This window comes from Berghia stephanieae, chromosome 1 (assembly GCF_034508935.2).
Source record: "Berghia stephanieae isolate SIO BIC M18660-M18661 chromosome 1, UCSD_Bste_1.3, whole genome shotgun sequence".
Classification (NCBI taxonomy): Eukaryota; Metazoa; Mollusca; class Gastropoda; order Nudibranchia; family Aeolidiidae; genus Berghia; species Berghia stephanieae.
The window spans coordinates 70,418,487-70,440,170 of record NC_088360.1 but is presented as its reverse complement, the minus strand read 5'-3'; the positions used below and the strand labels follow the sequence as shown (position 1 = coordinate 70,440,170).

At 36.6% G+C, this 21,684-nt stretch overlaps 2 protein-coding genes across 3 annotated transcripts in view; one reads left to right on the top strand and one right to left on the bottom strand.

The window, feature by feature from the left end:
• Positions 1-7,765, bottom strand: part of LOC144980858 (trifunctional enzyme subunit alpha, mitochondrial-like) — a 36,229-nt gene extending 28,464 nt beyond the window's left edge. The window contains exons 1-2 of the mRNA XM_078928737.1: positions 7,575-7,765; positions 3,878-3,922 (exon numbers count right to left, since the gene is read on the bottom strand). Coding sequence (XP_078784863.1) covers positions 3,878-3,922; positions 7,575-7,641 — 112 coding nt within the window. The 5' untranslated portion in view covers positions 7,642-7,765. The remainder of the gene's footprint in view (positions 1-3,877; positions 3,923-7,574) is intronic.
• Positions 7,766-8,030: 265 nt separating this feature from the next.
• Positions 8,031-21,684, top strand: LOC144980847 (cyanocobalamin reductase / alkylcobalamin dealkylase-like). Of its 2 annotated transcripts, none has more exons than XM_078928714.1 (4): positions 8,031-8,281; positions 10,949-11,143; positions 19,200-19,355; positions 20,995-21,684. In XM_078928714.1, exons 1-4 carry the CDS (start codon positions 8,192-8,194, stop codon positions 21,313-21,315), a joined length of 762 nt encoding a protein of 253 aa, XP_078784840.1. In that variant the 5' UTR covers positions 8,031-8,191; the 3' UTR covers positions 21,316-21,684. The 2 variants fall into 2 exon arrangements, with proteins under 2 accessions (XP_078784840.1, XP_078784849.1); XM_078928723.1 differs by having other exon boundaries at positions 8,044-8,200.

Below are 21,684 nucleotides of genomic sequence, written 5' to 3'. Positions count from 1 at the left end.
CTGATAGTTCATTTTTAAACTTGAAATTTATATAACTTATCGTCAATGTTTATGTTGATTTATTATGTTTTCATGTAGAAAAATTATTGTAGTTTCTGAAACAATCAAAAACTGAAATTTGATAATTTTGACCATTTCCACTTTAAAACCGGTTTTCTTCGTTTTCCAAATCCCGACTTAATACCGGTTCGAGGCGGAGGGTCACAATTGTGAGAGATGAAAAAAGAGAAAGGACGAAAATTCCAAAAAGTTTCGTGTAAAAAGCCCTGAAAAAGAGGTTGTTGATTGTTAGTGAATTTCATCCAGGAATCAAAATTGGCTTAAGTTTATTTTGCTCCCTCAGAACCTCAGAATGTACTTCTAAGAGAAATCCCACAATCTGCATAAGAAAATTGTAACAATCAAGGATAAAATGGTCCAAATGAAATTTTTGAAGATCTTTCTCAGATCTTGTAACTGGCTTTTTAGTCAAGTGCAGATGAGGAAGAGATTGACTGCCAATACTATCGACCAGTTTGCAGTGACGGTCATGGCCTATTGACAATTACTAAGCTTGAGGAATCAAGATGAAATACAGAATAAAAATTAAGCTTCAAAAATAAGTACCAAAAGAATGTTAAACCTTCCCCAGTTTTAAAGTCCTTTCTTATCTACATTTTTTTTTTTTTGGATAATTTAATTTCATAGTTGAAATAAAGTTCCCGTTTGGCTGAGACAGAATAGATTTAAACTCCACGAATCATTATTTCATTATTTAATTTTTTCAAAAGCAAAGTTGGGATTGAGGTAATCAGATGTCACCCATCGAGTTACTCATCATGCCCAATGTAGCTTGACATCCATATAAGGAAGAGTATAAGTTTGATCAATCACACTGGGTATTCAGTGTTGATAATAATTACATAATTTGTTCTTTGCTCTGGATTTTATGTAGTAACCGTTATTCTGAGTAATAAAATTCAGAGGTGTCAGTCCGTTACCATCCATTTGTCAGTCTGTTATCGACACTTTTTCAAAGACTGCAGATTCAAATTTTGGACAATCTTTTAAATATTGCTAGTGGGTTGTAGAACAACATCTCGTAGTTACTATAAAAGAACTTATTTGTTACTGGAAGGCTTAACTTCAGAAAGTTTGATCCATCTACATATAAAATTGAAAAAGATGGATTTTCTGATGTCAGTCCGTTACCAACATTATATTGTCAAAAAAATTCAAATTGATTAAGATTCATCTTTATCCTTTTGATATATGATAAGGGCGGACATGATACATGTCCATGGGAAATAGCTCCATACAATAAATACATTGCATTTCAGAGCACGAAATGTATGCATTTTTGGTCTGATTTGACAGTCCGTTACCCGTGGAATTTCCCTATAGGAGATGGGCGCCAGTGTGGAGTGAACCTGGGACTCAGGGAAGTGCACACCAATTGGGAGTTAACCTGGGACTGTGGGAGATGGATAACTGTGGGTATCCGAGCCGAACTATAGGAGTTGGGTACCAGAGGAGAATGAACCTGACACTATAGAAGGTGGGCACCAGTGGGGAGTGAACCTGGGAATCAGGGAATTGCACACCAGTGGGGAGTTAACCTGTGAATATCTAAAAAAGGATATCAGTGGGAAATAAATCCGGCTTCAACTCCCAATGGTATCCATCTCCCTTTAGTCCCAGATTTATTTCCTACTGATATCCTTTATACATATTCCCAGGTTAACTCACCACTGGTGTGCAATTCCCTGAGTCCCAGGTTCACTCTCCACTGGCGCCCACCTCCTATTGTGTCAGGTTCATTCTCCTCTGGTACCATACTTTCATATTCGGCTTCAACTTTCAATGGTATCCATGTCCCTTTAGTCCCAGGTTTATTTCCCACTGATATCCTGTTTACATAGTCCCAGGTTCACTCCCCACTGGCACCCACCTCCTCTAGTGTCAGGTTCATTCTCCTCTGGTACCAAACTCTCATACCCGGCTTCAAATTTCAATGGTATCCATCTCCTTTAGTCCCAGGTTTATTTCCCACTGATATCCTTTTTTTACATATTCCCAGGTTAAATCCCCACTGGTGTGTGATTCCTTGAATCCCAGGTTCACTCCCCACTGGCGCCCACCTTCTATAGTGTCAGGTTCATTCTCCTCTGGTACCAAACTCCTATAGTTCGGCTCGGATACCCACAGTTATCCATCTCCCACAGTCCCTTAGTCTCAGGTTCACTCCCGACTGGTGTACACTTCCCCGAGTCTCGGGTTCACTCCCCACAGTTGTCTTCTTCCCATAACTTTGCTGGATATGGCCGGGTTTCGGCGGGTTTCGTAAAAAAGCACTAGTTCTTTTTTACGAAACCCGCCGAAACATAGTCCCAGGTTCACTCCCCAATGGTGCACACTTCCTTGAGTTCTAGGTTCACTCCCCACTGCCACCTACTTCCCATAACTTTGTCGGGATTCGGCAGGTTTCGCAGGGTTTCGGCAGGTTTTGTAAAAAAGACACACCCATAAAAATGCAATGTCTGAAAGTGGTAAGGAGTCGGAGTCGGGACTTCTAAAACCGACTCCGACTCCACCCTCAAACAACCGACTCCTACCGACTCCGACTCGCCAGCCCTGGTTATGAATCAAATATATTTTATGTCCAATAACATACAAAATCAATCAGCTATCTTTAACACCAAAGATTCACCAATATGAAAGGGAAACAAAATACAAAATAAAACTAATCCGAAACACAAAATCCAAACACACTCAAACTTCCAAATAATCTTTACATTGACATCAAAATGATGAATTAAGTACAAAATGTATTCCTTGACCCAAGATCACTTGTATCAATTTCAATATCCCAAAAGAATACCACTGTTTTCTCTCTATGAGTTTAAAAGACTACTCGACCTTGATGACTAGTCATACGAACTTGGGCAAACATATGACTTAATAAACAGCAGCCATATTGATTCAACTGATGTTTTCCTCTCTAATTTTACCATATCTCCTGCAGTACATCAGTGACCATTTAAAAACACCCAATATCTGTCTAAAACAGCAATTTGCCACCAGTTGACAATAGATGGATGGTCTTAAGTAAATGCTTGGTCCTTTTTTATTTTTTCTCCCCTATCTTCAATTATTGCCAGTATTTTTTACAAGCTGAGTAGTAAAAATCTAAATTTAATCAATCTATCCATATTCAACTGAACTACTTTTAATTATCTAACTTTTAAAGGGAACTCTTTTACTGACGAGGAAGGAACAATAAATTTTCCATCTTTTCACACTTGATAAGAAAAAGACATATAGCCATACATTATGTTCTGTTTTGATTAAATTCCATATTTCAATAACAAAAGCAATTGCATTATTTTTTCAGAGTTCAAGCTTGACTTTTGCAACACCAATATAGATATTCATATTAATTTGGGCTTACAAAAGGTTAAAACATCTCCTAGTCCATTTCCTGATGATTGATTTTGTTTTTAAATGTTATTACTATTAGGTTTCTTGTATATTTTACTGTTTGAGTTTTTAGCAATTACATAACGGTAACCACAACCCAATAAGCAGACCTGCCTACTTGAAAATTTAAAAATTCGTAGTTCCTAAGAGACAATTATATCAGTTGCTATAGCTAAAATAAAATAAAAATCAACAAGTCAATATCACCATGATTAAATAACACTTCCAAATCCTTAAACTTAAAATTATGTAGTCTGGCATCAAACTTCCCTTTTAATATGTTTTAATGACTTAATAATACTCATGCAGTTTGGAGCCAGAATTTAACAATTCTACACATTTTATATAGTGGTAGGTAGGTCTCCACAAGTCACTAGGGAGAGAAATTCTGGAACAAAAGAGATTTAAACATAATTACCCCCCATCGGTGCTGTTGTCGAAATCATTCTGTTGAAAAAATTGTCTGGAAAAAATAATGAATAAAAAAAAAAATTAAGGTAAACATAAAAAGTAGTGAGAGAGATTTGGCCAAATATCACAATAAAGATTGACAAAATCTAAATCGCTTTGAGCTATCTTTGATATTGCACTGAGAAGCGATTTAAAACCTGTGAAAGAATATACAAGGCTCATGACTTATCCTGGCCTTGGGAGATGTAAGCTTTAACAGATTGCTTCCTTTTATACCCAAGAATTCTAATGCTACTTAAGGGGAACTCGATAGCTCAGTTGGTAGAGCACTCACTTCACACACAAAAGAACCAAGTTTGGCAGCTTCTTTAAAATTATTTTTGCTCAAGTGCAGTACCTCGTGAACAAGACCAAGTGACAGTGATGTGACTCAAGCTTCAACTTCAATTAGAATTGCACTGTTAATCATTTCTCTGGGAGTCCCAATAGATCAGTTGGTAGAGTGTGCACTTCACATGAAAAGGGACCGAGATCGATCATGGGTGAAGTCGAGATATTTTTCTGACCTTCCTATTCACTCAGATGTGACTGGGTCGCTGCATCTGTTAGATCTCATGGAAAGTACTTTGCAATAGACTAGCAACCTATCCAAAGGGTAACAATTGTTCATTTCATGCTATAAAAACCGGGATAGACTACTTTTAATCATTTCTCTACCATGGTATGTTAACATTAAGATAATTGAAAAAATGGTATTAGATTAGAGGATATTTGACCTATGAAAAGGGTCAAAATAAGTCTATTGTTTTATCACATAGAATAAGAATATGCAAATTATTTGTATAAATGGTTATTCAATTAGTTGAATATTCCTTTACTGAGAGGGTATGGTTGATATGAGTGTTACACTAGAGTGAAGTACCATTTTGGGTGACGTTAGTCATCCAATGGTCAACAATTACCATTGATATTTACTAAAATCATAAAAAAAAGTTTACATTTATGATGCTTTATCCAAAAATACATTCCAAACTATACAATTGCTGGTGAATTGGAAAAGTTATGGTGGAAATTATTTTGTCAATTCTACAATTTAAGATTTCTTCATTTTCACTTTGTTCCACACAGATTCCAAATAAGATGCTAAATATGTTATAGTTTTTTTCTGTTTGTATTATTTTCATACTATAAAAGAGTGCAGGAAAGTTGTTCATTAAAAATAACAAAATTCTACCTCTGTGGTAGAAATGCTATTTGGTGTGGAAAATTACTTGACTGCCAAAATAAAATGGAGACATGTAACACTGCAGCAAATGGAGAGGTATTACATTACTTTTAGTAACAAGCAACAACAAAGTGATAACAAGAATAATCCTGGAAAGAATGAGAGATGCCACAGACAAAACTATTAGAGATGAACAAGCTGATAAGACATCATATACAGTACAGGCCACATATAACATCCTCTCTCTGGTGACATGAAGTCCAAGTTCCGATTCTCCCCCTATATATCATTAGTAATTAAAAAACTCCCCATAATGACATACATTTTAGTAAAATAAACAAAAGCATATTTAGTGACATTGATATGACAATAATCGCCACTTTTAAATCGACAGTCAATGCGAAATTTCTGGTCCAATGTGAAAGTTTGCTTTTCAACCAACGAAATCCCGTAGACATAGACAATTGATGACGTTTGATTGGCAGACGAATGATGATATCTAATCCCCTCTAGGCTAGTTGATGTGGATGGTTTCTGTACCTTACACAAACCAATAGCCAGTCAACTGCCGTGTCGCAAGCAAGTGCCACTGCGACCGACAAGCTAGTGAATGTTTCACACCAAAGAAAAACGTTTCAGCAATATAAGATACTGAGCTACCAAGCCACTATGTCTGATTGCCAATCACACACGAATATAAATCAAAATGTCCACTCCTACCCCTACCAAATTGTTGACTATAATACCAATGGCAAGCAAACTGGTGAACGATTGTGCAACTAGCAGCGCCATCTAAACTAGCTTTTTGTCTTGCTTGGCCTCTATTGGAATCCCCATAACTTGACCAGGGTTGCCAGATGGCCATGTGCGTCAAATTGGCCTCACATAGAATCATATTTCTATTAATTATAAATAGCAAGTACTGATCCCCCACCCAGCCATAGTTTGGTTGCTCCACTATAAACAGCAACTCTCTTAAACAATTCTTTTTTCTGATCAAGTAAAGTTGAAGTCTGATTCAATGAAGTCTTTGGGACTAGGCCTCTGACCTCATTGAATGTGACCTTTTGTTGAATGCAACTTTGGTCTTGCAAAAAGGGAAAACTAATGAATCAATATGAAATTTTAATACAGTTACTTCCCTTCAGATGCATTTGACTGCACTGTAATTCTTTCAGGCCTGGTTTTTTGTTTTTGTATATATTTTAAACCAAAAGTTTTCAAAAATAAATACAGCAGGCCATTCACTCATCAATTTATCAACTTTTGTCTCTCTCTCTCTCTCTCCCTCACACACACACACACACATGCTACAAACAGTACCTGCTGAACCCAGCTGTAACTTAGCATTTCACTCACGTCTACCAACCACATTCTCATCTTTCCCTAGTGAGAATTCTACTTTTACACATGGTAGAGAAGCATTGTGCTACCATGATTATTTTTTAAGCTACAAGAAATGCTTGTATGTGATTAAGATGAGCAAAACAAACGATGGAACACTACTGGGAGCTTTTGTGACATTTTAAGGGTAGCATTTGTCTGGCGGAAGAGTTAAATGTGACTTTCTGAGCTAAGATATTCATTGAATATGTTTTCATTTACTAAGAAAACATAGGGCAAGAAACAAAATTTCTGAATCTCTTATTGGATTAGATTTCTCATTGAATGCAACCTTGTTGAATCCAGGACCCATTGTCCCGACCAGATTGCTTTTCACCAAACCCACAAATCAGGATCTCCAGTTCAAGTTTTAAATGACTTCACACATACTTAGAGAAACAGGAGGTACAAAAGAAGATATCAAGAGAGAAGAGGGACCGATTGGAAAGCCTAGCAGCCTTTTACCATCTAATCGCCCATACAGAAAGCAACTTGAAAGTCCATAATGGCTAAAAGATTTAGTAATAGAATAAAAGTGCTGTGAAACTACAGCACGGAAGTCCTCCCTCTTCTAAATATGAAAATGGGATCCAATTGTAATTGTACCAAAGGATAGAGTTAGTGTCTAGTGTTAGAGATTTCATTCCCTTCATTTTGGTGTTTAAATCATCAAAGTCAAAGTAGATATGTAAATAAATACCAGAGGTCTCTAATTTTAACCAAGGCACGGTTTTAGTTTTAGCTAGGAAGAGGTCTAGCAGCTCGCAAACGATACATTATAGACGTCTCTGTCTCTCGATAGACAGTGATCTAGTGATAGATAAGTTCAGTATCAGTATCAGTATCAGACTCAGACAGTAGCAGAATGAGAGAACTGAGACTCGGTTAATTTAACGATACCGTTAGAAATTCTTCAAAAATAAACATTTCATAAGGACCAAAGATGACCCGTTTAAGTTTAAGAAAAGTGCGTCAAAAAGGTGAAATTGGAAAGATTAGATTAGAATTCTAGAAAATCTGTCTCGACGCATTGTCATTTTTAAAAGTTTAAGGCCGGTCATTTTTAATTGTAAACAAGGTTCAAGTTTGTGCTTACATTGTGCGGGCGAGGAAAACCTTTTAACTCCATGATTAACCAGTCCAAATAATCTGAAACTCGCCATTTTCACGAATGCCGGTAGCCGGTAACCAGTGAGGAATACCAACTTCAATCGAACTTTGATCTCCACTAACTTCTCATGCAAGTTTTCCAAGGTCTTTACACGACGAAACGACGGAATACCGACAATGGCAAAGTGCTTCCATGGAAAATTGAATTATACCTGGTTGTGTGTAAACAATTTGAAAGAGTGAGTGCTAACATGCCATTTAAAAAATTGTGATTATGATAATTTTTAATATATATTAGTTCAGACAAAAAAATCAACTTTGATTTATATACTCATTCCATCAAAATGTTATTATTCTTGATTCATATTACATATACATTCATTAAACACTGAATCACGTATACGACACAACCCGGAAGTTATTTGTGTTGTAGGTAAGTTTCGTTTTTTATATAAATAATAACATGACGGGATGCAAAGATGATACAGAGAGAAGACCTATCTATCTAGTCTAGATATCTAGATATATTGACGTTTACATATGTGCAAATAAGTGCACGTCAACCTAGATCAATCTAGATAGCTTGTTTTCTTTGTGTACTTCATGAAAATGGTAAGGGAAGAAAAGTTTGGCCAAATAACTGACACCCTAAGAAAAATCTTCACAGAAGGATTCGAAATTCACCCATTCAAGGTATACACCACATTAGTATTAGACTCTGTTTAGATAGTAACAAACAGACAAGAGTTGAGACACCTTTGCCTTTAAAGAAATACTTTTCGACAGCAATTACTTAGCAATGAAAATGACTGAAAAACGTTTCTTTTCTTTATCTAAGGGAAATACCAGGCTTGACTGACTGAACTGAAAACTTTATGCCAGTAGTTCAGTCGTTTGAGTGAGTGTATCAATGAGTGGACACGGACCGTACCCTCCTATAGACTAAGATCAATCAACAGATGAGATGCGAGTCCTCCTGGTAATCCTTTCTTATTGTTTACGATCCAGTAGAGGAAAACAATGCACAGGTAGAGATTTGAGTCGAGTTGTCAGACAATGTAAACAAACACACGGCATGCCAATCATTGGGTGGGCTGCGATTGCGTTTCACTACACCTTGTGATGCAGACAGCGAGTTCTGAGTCAATCATGTCAGGTAATCCTTTGATGTCAGTTAACAAGCATTGCGTGTCTGACCTTGTCGGGGTCAGAGGGACAGTGGAATTGCGTTGACAGGAAAGCTTTTTTCACGCGTGATACGATATTATCGTGCTGAACTGGTTCAATGTGAAACGCAATATTCATTACCTTTTTTAATTGTATTTTTTAGATATTTTTCTCAAATCAAGATGGAATCAAGATGTAGCGATTAATCGGAGAAGGTGTGCGATTAAGCGGAGAAGGTGTGCGATTAAGCTATTACTATTACTACTACCATTACTACTTCTACTACTACTACTACCACCACCACTACTACTACTACTAATACTACTACTACTACTACTACTACTACTACTACTACTACTACTATTATTTCTTCTTTTAAAGACTATTGCAATGGTCTTTTATCTCACATAAACCATGAAATATCTTGCGCCTGCAGGTTATACAGAATGGTGCAGCTAAATTAGTAACAAGACCAAAGAGAATGGCACACTCCCTGCCTATTCTGTATGCTGCTCTGGCTGCCTGTCAAAGAAAGAATCATTTGAATGCTCTGTTTTGTTTTAAAACCTTAAATGATGAACCACCTGACTACATTAAAAGCATGTTAGAAATATATGTACCAAATAGGAATTTACGATCCTCTACTGACAAAACGACTTAGAATTAATTATAATTATAAATTTTATGGCAGACGTTCATTTACCCACTCTGGGCCCCTTGTGTGGAATGACCTGCCCAGAAGGATAAGAGAAGCAAAATCTATTGATAGTTTTAAATCATTGTGGTATACGTTTTATATATGTAACTTTTTTATATTTATTTGTAACGTGCAGTGAGTATCACACAGTGATGAAAATGTGCGATATTACTACTACTACTACTACTACTGCTCCTTCTATTATTATATTTCCATTATGTCTTTAATCTTCCATTATTTTCTAGAAAGTTCCCCTCTCTCTCACTCGCTGACCTGCCCTATCATTCCTATCACACCCCAGGGATTCCCTACTCACCAACCCACGCCATGCCAACGGTTCATTCACACTCCAACCACCATTGAGTAAAGACGATACAAGTTCTACTCCATTTTATTTTATTTGTTTTCCACATTCATTTGTTCATTGTTGTGCTGACGAAAGGTTTATCCCCAAAGCATCCATTGTCTGTATTGTTCCCATCCGAAAGCCTCTCCATTATCACTCTTTCGTTAGCATAGTAATGATTGGAACAAACGAAAGGGAGGGAGAGCACAAATCCATGAGGGAGTGACAGCAAAGCACACAGCTGTTAATGAAAAGCATTAAGTGCTAATTTTTTATTTTTTTTTGGAATTAAACAAACTTTTAAAGGAAGTTTTATTCGCGGATGTAAAATTCTTGAAAAAAATTTAGGGTGATGCTATGCAGCTGCGTTCTGTAGACCAACTGCCAGTGTCGAAAGTCATAGTAGAAAAGTAATTGTTAGGTTAGTATTAGTTTTTATTTTAGTAGAAGTATGACATATAATAATAATATTAATAATAATAATAATAATAATAATAATAATAATAATATATAATAATAATGATAATAATAATAATAATGATAATGATACTAATAATAATAATGAAATAATAATAATAATAATAATTATTATTATTATTAATATATTATTATTATTATTATTATTATTATTATTATTATTATTATTATTATTATTTTATTATTATATTATTTTAATAATAATATTGAATGGAAAAAAATTTTTTTAAAGGAATAAATAAAAGAATAATAATAATTAATAACTGTGTGTGTGTGTGTGTGTGTGTATATGTCGCCCAGTTCTTCCGTACCATATTGCAGAGAATGTACTAGAATATTCTCGTGGTAGAGGACACATTTTTGATTTATAGGGCACTTCTTGTAACCTTTTAAAGTTGAATATTCAATGATTTTGGACATAATCAGTACGGCTTTTTACAGAGTAAGAGAGAACTTTCACATTTTTTATCTGTCACCAGCTCTTCCTGCAATGGTGAAATGACTGTCCAAGTAAGGGTTTGAACCTGGAGACCTTGTCATAAGAAAGCAGTCCAGGTACCTTACCATTATCACAGTGACAAACAATTCATAATTTTAGTTCATTATTCTTACTATTACTTGCTGTAATGTTTTATTTACTTTAAACTTTAGATATAATTATTTTTCCTGACAGATTGGATGGTACAATGAAGTTGTACAAAAGCCATTCCAGTTCAGCTTAGACCCAGACACCATTGCTTTTGTCATAATTAGTACTCCTGACATGTTTGAAAAGGCACTGATTCCATTTATATGTCGAGAAAATTCCTTTGGTGCTTTGGATCCCTTGGACAGATGTATGCAACATTTATTTCAGCTGTCGAAATCAGTAAGATTTTCATAAGCTTTTAACATTTATTTCATTATTGTTACAAAAACGGTAAATATAACCAGAGAGATTGTATAGCTAATGCTTCGAGAGGTCTCTCTAGTCAAAAAGCCCGTATCTGGGTCAACAGCTGATCGTGGAAATAAGCACGTACAACAATGAGCTAATATGGCGACAACACCGACAACACATAACAAATGCCAGTGGTGTTCCGGTATCAATTGTTCAAATTCTCGACACAAGAGACCAGATTTAGGTTTTTTCCGTTTCCCAAAGGATCCTGAAAGGTGAGATAATTAATCTTTAATCTATTAACCCTAACAAATAGCTATATTTCTATATTAACACGTCTAGATTGTGTTACTAGAGAAAAACGAACATTAGATTTCTGATCCAGTTCTAATCTACTGCACCGTGACTGTGACCCGTAAAGGTGGCTCTGTGGGGGGGTGAGGCGGGCCATTATCTTCTTCTTCTTCTTCATCTTCTTCTTCTCCTTTTCCATAATAGCAGATGTGGTTGATTTAAAACACAGTAAAGGGAGGGGGCGACGGTGTAGCTACACGGCATTGCATTATAGCCATATATGTTGTGCCCGTGGATTTATGCTGAAAATAATTGAGCTTTTATATAGCGCAATATCCAATAAATGTGCTCAAAGCGCTTTAGAGGGATCTAGATATGATGTATATTGACTAGACTTGTGATGCCTATGTCTAGATTCTAGTACAGTAGTAATCTCAATGAAGTGAGCTTAGTTTTTTTTAGAAGTTTATCTAAAGAGAAGCATAACTCTAGTCTCTCTCAGCCAATTAGTATGTGCTTTTATGTATGAAATTAACTCTTAATCTGACCTAGCTCTCAATCAATTACTAATAATAGATCTAGATCTAATATTGAACTGCGTTTGTTATTTTTTACAGGTCCAGGCGTTGGGTCATCAACTGCAGGCGTGCTGATTTGGATGACAAGTCAGCTGATGCACTGCACAGAGGAAATGTTTTATGTGAAGAACATTTTGATGCTTCCTGTTTCAGTGCAAGTGCAGTGCACAGAAAACGTCTCCTGAAGAGTGCGGTGCCAACACTGTTTGCAGTCCCGAATCCACCTCCCCAAGCAAGTCCCAGACCTCCCCCCAAACCACTTAGGATAGTGGAGCTTCTACAAGCTCACAGTGCTTCCGTGATGAAAAAACAGTGCCTTCTCCTCCTCCTGTCAATAAGAAAGTGACAACGCTGCAGCGTCAACTGAGGGCGGAACGCTCAAGGACTTGGCGTCTGCGGCAAAAGATGTACAAGAAGCAACAGAAGGAGGAAGAACCGAGCAAAAAAAATGAGGAAAACATGGACACCATTCGAAAAACACTGTCAAAATACATGTCATCGGAGGCCCTCGAATTCGTCCTCACACAGGTATGTGTTTCAAAGGCCCAAGGGAAAAGAAGGCGATTGACAGAGAGATAGATGGATGGATGGATAAATAGATAGATAGATAGGTAGATAGATAGATAGATTGATAAATGAATGAATGGGTGGATGGATAAATGGAGGGATGGATAAGTAGATACATCTTCATCACGATCTCTAATTTCCTTTTCTTATTTTAATCTGCCACATTTTCTTGAATGCTATTTTCAATGTCTTGCACTTGATAGGCTTACTTTGCCTATACTGTATTTTGATGACATCATTTTGAGTCTGCCCCCCTCTTCCCATGTCAACACGTGCCAACATTTGGTAGAACACCCCTCCCACCCCTCCCTCCCTTAGCTGATGAAGTATAGTATTATTGCTCCCTTAAATATATTATGTTTTGTTCTCACAGGTACGGGTTTCCAATGTGTGCGCAAAAGGGCGGCGATTGACGAATAGGGATAAAAGCTTGGCTTTATCCTTATACCACTCTTCCCGCAAGGCCTACAGACTCCTTCAGCGGCTGTTCAAACTGCCATCACCAACGACTCTAGGCAAAGCCATCAAGAATGTAAACATTAGGACTGGACCATGTGCGAACATTTTGCACCTTTTAGAACTTAAAGTCCAAACAATGAAAGGGGTTGAGAAAGTCTGCGCCATCGTGTTGGATGAGATGGCTTTAAAAGCCTTCCTCCAATACGACCCTCAACGAAGTGCAAGGCTTTGAGGATTTCGGCCAAATGGGGCGATCACAAAAGCATGCAACCCACGCCCTTACGTTTATGATTAGGGGTCTCAGCACAAAATGGAAACAGTCGATTTCATATGTCCTTTCAAATGGACCAGTGAGGGTAAATTTGCTGCTTCCATTATTACATGACACAATTCGAAGCATAGTTGCCATTTGTCTTGTGCCAAAACTGGTAATATGTGATCAAGGAAGCAATAACAGGGCAATGTGTACGCGTTTGCATATTACAGCACAACGACCATTTTTCATGCTCGACAACCAGAAGACTTTTTTTATGTATGATCCACCACATCTGCTCAAAAGCATTCGTAATAATGTTAAATCCCAGGGATTTTCGGTAAAAGGGCATGATGTGTCGTGGGAGCATATTGTGAAGTTCTACGAAGTGGATTGCACTTCACCTATTAGATTAGCACCAAAGCTTACCAGAAAGCACATTAGCATGCCACCATTCAGCCATTTAAGGGTGAACCTTGCTACACAGTTGTTAAGCCACAGTGTTGCTGCAGGCATATCAACGATGGCTACCCTGAAAGCACTCCCTGCAGAAGCCATTCACACTGCAAGCTTTGTTGAGAAGTTTGATCAGCTCTTCAACTGCTTTAATAGCCGCAGCCTCAGAAGCAAGAACGTGATGGGCCACGCAATTACTGCTACTTCAACACATCATGATTTCTTGACTGAATCTTTGCAGTGGTTGAATACAATTAGGTGCAACAACAAGTCTGGAACTGTTCCCCATGTCTTGATGGATGGAAACTTAATGTCGAGTGTCTCACCGAGCTGTGGACAGAATTGCATATGAACTTTGGCTTCCACTATCTACTCACATATCGCCTCAATCAGGACTGCCTTGAGAACATGTTTTCTGTGATACGAGGTAAAGGAGGCCATCGATTCAACCCTGACTGTGGCCAATTCAAAGCTGCTTCAAGGCAGTGTATGGTTGACTCGGTCCTCATAACAAGTGACCGTAAAAACTGCAAGGAAGACTTGGACACTTTTCTTTTCTCTCTTGACACCATCTCTTCCAAAGGGTCAACATTGACACAAGATGTGCCACAGGAAATTAGACAGCTGATGTTGCCATCAACTATGCCATCCCTTACGCCAATTGAACAGAATGTAACAACTTACATATCTGGGTATGTTGCAGTCAAATTAATGCCCCATGTGTGTACAGACTGTCAAGATTTATTGAAAGGTGACAAGGACCCTAGCAAAGAGAGTCAAGTATTCCTGCATGCAAAGAACTTTCAGGGTTGTAAGCATGGCGGTCTCTGTGCACCAAGTTCAGAACTTCTCTGTATCATAGAAATTATGGAAAAGGAATTCAGAGACGCCATTACTCCCACACTGCACATTACTGGTCTGAGAAATAGGATCATTAGACGGCTTGTGGTAAGCATTCCACCCCACATGGGCCTTGGTTGCAAAAATGGAAAGGGTGACTTACTTTTTTATGTAGCTAATTTGTTCACTAATGTCAGACTTCACCATCACATTAAGTTAATGAATCAGACACTGTCAGAAAAACAGCCCACCCATAGAAATAGGAAGGCTGCCACATTTAGCCATGTGTAGATTTGACATGTCGCTGATTTGTTTTCTTACCGGTATGCCTGTTGTTGTTGGCGTCCGTCTGTCTCAAGAGACAATGGATGTATACCGAGGTTATCAATTCTGGTCTGTCACTGTCAATCATCGGTTTTGGTGCAGCATTGTCCCCCTATTCTCTTATTATATTTGTGATTTTACTGAGCCACTTTTCAGTTTATAAAATGTGTTTTAGATTAGATTCTACAATACTTTCAGGAGAGAGAGAGAGAGAGAGAGAGAGAGAGAGAGAGAGAGAGAGAGAGAGAGAGAGAGAGAGAGAGAGAGATGGGGGGGGGGGGGTTTTGTGTACATGTATTTTGTATTTCTCTCCTTCATAATGTTTAATTGTACTTGTGGTCATTAATCTATGCAACGCAACTTGACGTCATCTTATTCATGCATGCTATTTTTTCACTGTACATATTATTTTGAACTATACATGTGTTTATTAAACACACACTTACAGAGAGAGAGAGAGAGAGAGAGAGAGAGAGAGAGAGAGAGAGAGAGAGAGAGAGAGAGAGAGAGAGAGAGAGATATGGCTTTGTTGAAATACAAAGGTCGTTTGTTTCCATCAAGTTATTTTAAAAATAAATCATGATTTTCGCTGTAAAGTTGAGTTAGATTTATTTTTTGTCAAAGTTTATCCCCCCCCCCTCCTCTTTCTCTCTCTCTCTCACACACACACATCATTATCATTATTATTATAAGTCTAATTTATTTTATAATCTTACAAAGTTATCGTAACCTGATCTAGAGAATCAAACTAATCTGTACGATTTTGCACATAAAGCCTGAGCCAATAGTAAAGAAAAAGAGCAGCCGATCTCTAGCAGACGAAACACACATTCAGTGATCCGCGCCTATTTCGTGACACACATTTTTTCGGCTGATACGCAATGAAATGCATTGTTGTCATGGAGAGCGGGAGGTGAAGAGAGCTCTCGAAGCGTTAGCTTATAAACTCTCTGATATAACATAGTGTCAGCCTTAGAATTCACTTAAATCTGAATTCATTTATTTAAGTGATCATTATATTTTATTAGTTTATTTAGATTTTCTGTAAAGTTTTGAGTACACACGATTTTTTGTTTACGTTTGAACTATTCTTTTTCCACCTTATGTGTTTCGTTATTTTCTGAAGGTTGTTATATATATGTTCAATACTTTTTACAGTCCTTATCTCTTAGCAGCTTAGTATTTACTTTGAGTTTTAGTTTCTTTTCTTAAATCATAATGTGACACATCACTTCAATCACATACAATGAGACCTCTCTGATCATAGAAATGTCTGTCATCACCAAATTTGTTCTGATTGGTCAGGGCGTTGAAGATTTCAGTTGTCCCACAAGCCTTGGAGTACTAAAGCCCTGCTGTCACATCAAGAGATTGGTTAAGAAGTGTAGACTTCAAAAGAGCCTGGAATACCAATGATAGACTGCTTAATCCTTTGGCTTTTCTTTAGAATTATCATTCATTTGTCCCCTTTTTCTTATTTGGAGTGGGGGAGGGGGTGCAAAAATAAGTCAGCCGTTTTCATTTTTAATTTCTTTTGTGCTCAGTAAACAAATTTGTCAACATGCATAACATTCAATAGGCTGTTAACTGTATTATAGTTTTTGTTGTATGCCACGAGAAAATACAGTTTACACACTGCTCATCCATTCAAGCCAATTGAAATCTAGAGTGATGTCATATTTGTGATTTGTGAATTTCTAGATACTTGATTTATCCTGATAACTTTGGTGGTAACCATAGACATCCAAAGTGATGTTACCTGGAAATTCGTAGTCACATTATACAAAACCAGCAATTGTTCACACAAAACATTAGCCCTGCTCCTGTCCCTTTACTTGTCCCTCCCCTTTTTGAGTTAGACTATAAAGGTTCGTTTCACACTTGGGAAAACTAAAGGCAATGATACAAATTGTGAATTAACTCACCCTTACTACGCATGTTGAGTGCCCTGTGTAGTGATGACTTTCAACTAAGTGTTCTTGCTAGTTTCCATTGTTCATTTGATATTGAAGGCAGAGAATTGGGAAAAGTTGCAATAAAAACGTCAAAATGAATGTCAGATTCACGCGAATTTGTCCCGGATAGCTGAGAACTTTTCCATAATTAGAGGGGTAAATTATAAAGAAAAAAATTCCCTGGAACTTTTTCCAGTTTGCCAGGTTTCCTAAATGGAAAGGTTCCTGATTTTGAAGTCCCACTCTATTATGCTTGAAGGTGTCATTATTCCTGGGTTTTCAAGATGGCAGAAAAAGGGAGTGCGGTGAGACCCCTGAATACATTAACAGTGCGATGCGCGGGCCAGTACATGAGAGAAGACACGTCTCAACAACGTTAAAATGTGTATTTCTCCTGTTTACAAAGAGTATACCATTTACGCTTTCACTTTAAAATGTGTATTGTCATTGTACTGATCTTAAACAGTGCTCGAACACCCTTTAACAAAACTATTAAAAACTTTTTAAAAATCAAGTGCCAATATGATGAATCCGCACAAGAACACAGATGCACACATCTAGTTTTGATTTTATTTAAAATCAAATCCATGCAAAACTGCTGATTAGTTTTGAATACCGAAATAAAAGTGCACCAAATATTAACAAGCACTTAAAAATTAGTAGACCAGACTCACATCTTGCAATATTAAAAAACAAAAACGATTTATTAACCACAATAAGATAAAATTTGGACTGATGTTTAGAGAAACAACTGATTTTTCAAATGAAAATAAAAAAGTGAAAGAGGCTGTTATTGTTTTCTACGCTATTCCAACATATTATAAAACCATAAATATCCATAATTGCCCCCATTGGACACGGCATTGCTTGACATCAGTTAACCTATACTGATCTCAGACAAGTAGCTAACATGGAGGGTTAATGGACCCTTGAGAGTACCACCCACTGATAATCTTTTTTTTATTTCTGTGATTCTATATCAGCAAGCATTGATGCCACACAGTGTAGTAAACATGTGTTCTGATTTGTTGGTAACAAAACGATCTCATTGGAAGGAAAAAGGGCGTTTTTTATTGGTTAAGATTAAGAGTATGAGATGATGATGTCGGGTATCAAGCATCTGTATCAACTGCTGATTATTGTTATAACAAGGTCACCAAACAAGGGTTTTACTAAAATGTATGTCGATATTTTTTTATTTTTTTTTTTATGACATGTCATATAGCAAAAAAATCTGGACCAGAGGTCAATGTCGCTATCCAGGGGTTGTCTTGATTCAGGGATGTCCTGTATAAAGTTAAAATAATGGAATTTGAAAATTTCACATAAGAATGAATGCAGTTCTTTAAACAGAGAATTGTTTTGACTAAAAATGAGATTAGAATCCAGCCCATGCAATAGAGTGTCTGCTGGTCTTTACATGTGGTTCATCCAGTCTGGCATAATGCCTGATTGGGGCAGCGGGTCAAAGAACAGTTAAGTTGAAATATATAACACATATGTGCAAGGTTTCAGGCTTAATCCTGATTTCCGGTATTTTTAAAATGGATTTTACTTTATTTCTGGCCTTTAGATGACCCCATCATAATACTGTTTTGAGGCAGTAGGTCACATTACAAAATAAGTTTCGGGCTTTTTTAATTTATTTGGAATGGATTTCAGACTTTTTTTTTGGGCCTAACTTACTTGCATCCATGTATAACAAAAGTCCCTTGAATTTCTTTTAAATTGCATTTTATTTTATCTGTCTTGTATTCCTATTATGACTTTGAATCTCAGAACACTTACAGCAAAGTCGACCATATAATGATAATAATAATAATATAATAATAATAATAATAATAATAATAATAATAATAATAATAATAATAATAATAATAATAATAATAATAATAATGATGTTGCTGAAAACTTATATAGCGCTATAATTCCAAGACACCAGACTCTAAGCGGTTAAATTACAAATTACTTTGGCTGAAACATACTCATTTACACACACAAGTATACAAACACACACACACACACACACACACACACACACACACACACACACACACACACAAACCAGACAGATCTATCTTGCTTCTCATACCATCTACTAAAGACGAAACAGGTATGTTTTAAGCGAACATTTAAAAATAGACAAAGATTCTTTTTCACGAATGCTCTTTGGTAAGGCGTTCCAAACAGAGGGTCCAAAATGAGAAAAGGATCTCATTCCAGCATTTTTCCGTATCCGAGGGACAACTAGTTTGGTGGAATCATATAATTTAATGATTTATTTGATGATTTTTCACAATTTGTGTCCCTTTATAAAGGCATTTCCTGATGAAGATATTGAGACGATACACGACTTTGAAATGACCCCAAGTAGGAGACCTAAAGTTCTCGTTCAGCCAGCAGGTCATGTATCAGGGGCTGCTTATTATTACACCAGAGAGAGCCTCGAACAAGACCCATTTGATCCTCAAGAGGTTAGTTTGTATTGGGTATACTCTGCTATAAGACTGGAGTTGATCTTGGTTTCTAAAGTATTTAAATGGACAACAGCAATTCCTCACTACCATTTTGATTGGACACTTGTATATTGCAATGTACTTTTAAATAGATCTAACAGACCCAGCTACCCAATCACTGGTGGGTGGACTGGTGGTCAGAAAAAATATCTCTACTACACTGGGGATTGATACCGGACCCTTTGCTTGTGATGTGTGTGCTCTATCAACTGAGTTATCAAGACCTACATTATACTGAGCATCTTTTTTTCATCAAATTCTCATTTAAGACTTTCTAAGGACTATGTAGTACTTGATTGTAAATTTGTTAAGAAACTATTTATACTATAATTATTTTCAAAGTTTTAGGTGAATCAATTAGCACTCAATTCTATTAAATAATATAGTAAAAGGGCCTTACAGGCTGCATGCCTCGTCCTACATGTTCCGAGTTTCTGTTCTCTTAGGACCCTTTGTTAAATGCTTTGAGCACATTCAGTGGATACTGTACTATATAAATGTGCATGTCGATTAATTACCATTTACAAATAAAATCTTTAATTAGCTTTAACATTGCTTGACATGACATCTGCAGAGATAACAAGTCCTGTTTCATAAGAATTCCAGACATTTGTAGTCTTTTGTGTTATTTAGTCCTTCAGAGCGGTTTGCCCCATAAGCGGGAGTTTATCCCAGTTTTGTACCATTAAATGAATGCTTACTAATCTTTGGAAAAAATGCTGTTATCACAAGCAACTGTTTGCCAGATCTAACAAACCTATCTATCCAATTTCCTGTGTGCAAAATGCCTCTTCTAAAGGCATGAAACTTGGGTCCTTCTGAACAAATCTGCAGACTTCATTTAGGTTCCATTGTGATTCCAAGACTGTAACACTCCATCTTTGCAACACAAATTTATGTGTGTTTTTCTCACTTTTTGCCAAGTTTTGTTTTGTTCTCATTTGTACACTAATTCTGTTATTAAAAACAGTTAGCTGAATTGTAGAACCTTAGAAAATAGAGCGAGATTTCCAAATGGATTAGACGCTTCCACCTTGAGCCCCTCTTTGGCATCTTATTATTTTTGTTTCCCCTGAGCTTGAAACTTCGCCCCTCTTGTTTATTATGCAGCTCTAAACTATGGCTAATGCATGACTTATCTGTTCTCGGGATAAACTCGTAAAGAAAAATGTTCCCTGAGGATGAATAAATGAAACTTTATTTTATTTTTCAAAAGAAGAATAACAATTTTTGGGGAAAGATATTTTAATCGCAAGATATGTTCCAAATAGAAATGATTTACTGTCACTTGCACTTGCACACAGCTGAAAGATATTGTATGTTTTGTTTTTTATATATTTTACTTAAATCTAAGAAATACTAAGGAATTTCACATAATGAGGCCAATTGATCAAATTTTTATAGCACAAATTTCCATATAAATTAATTTGCAACTATCAAAATTTGCCAGTAGTTTTGATCAATAGAAGCAAGAAAGATTTTAAGGAATTCTTATTCATTTAATTGTACAGATTTTACTTTTACATGTGTAAGCTCTTTAACATTTTGCTGGATCGTATTCCTGTTTTGTTTTTTTGTTTTTTGGCTTTTTTTTCAGAAAGTTTGTGGAGTCTGCATTCATCCAAAATACGGTGGTTGGTTTGCCCTGAGAGGTATTATCATTTTTAAATCATTCAAGTATCCCGAGTTGATAAGACAGTTACCAAACAATTGTGTTCAAGAGAATGAGAGTCGGGTCAGACTTTTGGACCTTTTTAATAACCATTGGCAGGATTGGAGATTCCGAGATATAATTCCATCTGAAAAACAGTATTCAGAGGATCAAAAATCCTTTTTTAGTACCCCTCCAAAAGACCGTTTTGATTTAATTGAAAAGATGAGACAAGGACGGCTGGAACAGAGAGCTGATCTAGGATGAAAAGATGACGACTATATAACATTGATATTATTTTTGATTTTTTTTTTCTGATGTGGAGGTAATATTAATATCTCCAACGTTTTTCTTCTTCCAAGCAAAATACTTGAGTCTATAACTCCTTTCTTTTGTATGTGATTTGAAAGCTGTGTTATGCTTAAACAACATTCTGTAATGTTGAGTCATAAGGTATTTTATTTAAGGGGGGGGGGGGGGGGGGGGGGACTGTGACCCCACAAAGTCCCGGGGATTCGAGGCCTGCTTCAATCACTTTGTTTTTTTTTTCCTTGGGCAAGATTATTAACCCCCAATTTGAACAACATGAGTGATCCCTGATGACATCCATCTTTTTTTAATGGAATATCTATCTTC

Excerpts from the sequence above, each read along its gene's own strand:
- LOC144980847 (XM_078928714.1), top strand. The coding sequence starts at position 8,192 with ATGAAAATGGTAAGGGAAGAAAAGTTTGGCCAAATAACTGACACCCTA. Across the intron at positions 8,282-10,948 it reads TCGAAATTCACCCATTCAAG|ATTGGATGGTACAATGAAGT; the intron begins GTATACACCACA and ends TTTTCCTGACAG. Across the intron at positions 19,356-20,994 it reads ACCCATTTGATCCTCAAGAG|AAAGTTTGTGGAGTCTGCAT; the intron begins GTTAGTTTGTAT and ends CTTTTTTTTCAG.